General features: G+C 34.4%; 1 protein-coding gene across 1 annotated transcript in view; it reads left to right on the top strand.

Annotated features, from left to right (window-relative positions):
- LOC106471171 (voltage-dependent T-type calcium channel subunit alpha-1H-like) overlaps positions 1-2,515 on the top strand; it is a gene marked incomplete at both ends in the record, with an annotated part of 63,840 nt that overhangs the window by 34,510 nt on the left and 26,815 nt on the right. Inside the window, one exon of the mRNA XM_013931759.2 lies at positions 1,278-1,395. Coding sequence (XP_013787213.2) covers positions 1,278-1,395 — 118 coding nt within the window. The remainder of the gene's footprint in view (positions 1-1,277; positions 1,396-2,515) is intronic.

Below are 2,515 nucleotides of genomic sequence, written 5' to 3'. Positions count from 1 at the left end.
GACTAGCGCAGATAGCCCTCGTGTAGCTTTGCGCGAAACTTAAAAAAACAAAACAAAAAATACTGTCACTTGAATATATAAAAGAGAGAATCAGTTGTGATTTTGAGGGTGCTAAACGTCATAAAGCCTGAAATTTTTTTTATGATCTACGTATCATACTCTCAGTACCTTTGATACCTACATCTGTATAAATCACATCACACTTTACTGAAAAATGAAACACAAGTTTGAAAGTTTGATTTGGACAAGTAATAAGGAACAAATATTTTGTAAGGGATAAGTATTTTTGGCAGTGCACAACAACGGAGTGTAGAAAAATAGTATAGTATGTGCATGTACATCTCATTTCTCTATTATCTCTACATTAACACTCTTTCTGCCCTTTCCTAATATTCGTGTGTTTATTCCCTTCTTGATCGTCAACAACTTGGAACTTACAGTAGCTTATATAAAGTATCTTAATCAGTCTTTAAACATAAGATAACTCTTAAAAGAACTCAAAGGATTAAGATCCTACCTCAAGATAAGTTTTCGTAATTTGGTAATTACAATAAATAAGCACTAATTACCAAAATGTTTGGAAAGCTGCAGAATTTCGATACATAATTATATTCATTTTATGAATATGTATATATGTATAAACATGTATATTTTTAATCATTCAAGTAATTTAAGTAATGTTTACCTGCAAAACAAAATTCATGCATGTGTATGCTATCATTAAATAGAAGTAGAGTAACACATAATCTACAAATTAAAAAAGTATTTGGCATTCTTCGATGTATGATCAGTAATGCAATGAGTTTTGGTATATGCATGTAGTAAACATATCTTTTATTATGATATAGATTCCTAAGCTTTAGTCATGCAGAGTTAATGTAAAATGTGTATGTGTGAACCACTTAAAGGCTCACATAGTGTGACATTTTAAGTTGAATAATTTTTTTAGTTCTCTCAAAATATAGCCAAAATGTAAATGCACAAATTCCAAATGTGTACTTATTGTACTAACTATATTCACTGCTATATGAAACTTTCCCAGAACTTAGAAAGGTTGAAAAATATCAAAGTGAGTATGTAATTATAGTAGGTATCTGCTTTCTGTCTCATGTTGAATGATTGTAACTATATATATATAATACTAACAATCTAGGCTTAGATGATTCCCATCTTGTGAGAACTCTTACTTATGAGGTATTCTGAGTAAAGTTGATCTTACTAGTTGGCTTTACTCTTTTGCTAGCTTGCCTAGTATTTCACTGCCAAATTCCATTCAGTATTCTAGGTATGAACCTTTTTGGGTGTAAATTTTGTGAAAGAGATGAAGATGGCATGGTGCAGTGTGATCGGAAGAACTTTGATTCCCTTCTTTGGGCTATAGTGACTGTGTTTCAGGTACATAAGTTTCTCATTTCTTGAAATGTACATGTACTAAAACTTTGATGTGGTGGTAGTAGTAGTAGTAGAAGAGTCATAAGGGGAAGCAGCCCTACACACGGTCTATACGCTATTGTTTTTCTATTGCACAATGTAGGGGATGCTAGTCTGTAGGGTTTTTTTTTTCCATCTTGTTTGAATATTACCCCTGTTCTTGCAACAGTTGTTTTTACAGTATGTCGTTGTAATATGCTCTTAAAGCAATAGTAAGAAAGTAACACAAAAACTTTCCAAGGAGAAGTTATTAAGAGAATGATTACAAATAAGTCATTTTTAATTTGTTTTTATTTCCAGTTCATTAATAGAACTCCAGTCTGTTTCTTTCAGAAAGAAATGTAACTGCATGAAGTACAATCTATGTTCGATACTTTAACTTAAAGTATATGTGTATGTTTTTTTTTTATGTGTTAGTAGTGTAGATCTAAAGCAAATGTAGCTTTTAGTTCGTACGATTTTGGGTACTTTGTTTCCAGCTGTTTGGGCATGCATTTATTTGGTGGTAAGTTCTGCCACCGAGCTGATGGTGGGGGGCCTTGCTCGTGTGTGGAGCTGCTTAACCCTAATGTCACCTGTGTTTGTCATCGTAATCACTTCAACAACTTTTTATGGGCCACTGTTACAGCTTTTCAGGTAAGCAAAATTACACTTGTTTTCATAAACAGTCTGTTGATTAAGAAATTAACTGGGAACAATTGTATTAAAATTGTACAGAAGATATGAAAGAGATGGAGGTATTTTATGTATTATCACCTACGTATTGCGGGGCGTTATAATGTGTTGGTCAATCCCACTATTCGTTGGTAAAAGTGTAGCCCAAGAGTTGGCGGTGGGTGGTGATGACTAGCTGCCTTCCCTCTAGTCTTACACTGCTACATTAGGGACAGCTAGCGCGGATAGCCCTCGTGTAGCTTTGTGCTTAATTTCAAGCCCCCCAGTGGCACAGTGGCATGTCTGCGGACTTACAATGCTAGAAACAGGTTTTGATACCCGTGGTGGGCAGAGCACAGATAGCCCATTGTGTAGCTTTGTGCATAACTACAAACAAACCTGAAGATGAAAGGCGGAAGACTTTCAAAAT

The sequence above is a fragment of the Limulus polyphemus genome, unplaced genomic scaffold (genome assembly GCF_000517525.1).
Source record: "Limulus polyphemus unplaced genomic scaffold, Limulus_polyphemus-2.1.2 Scaffold4455, whole genome shotgun sequence".
Lineage (NCBI taxonomy): Eukaryota > Metazoa > Arthropoda > Merostomata > Xiphosura > Limulidae > Limulus > Limulus polyphemus.
Note: the sequence above shows the minus strand (reverse complement) of the source record. Positions and strands in the feature narration are given on the sequence as shown.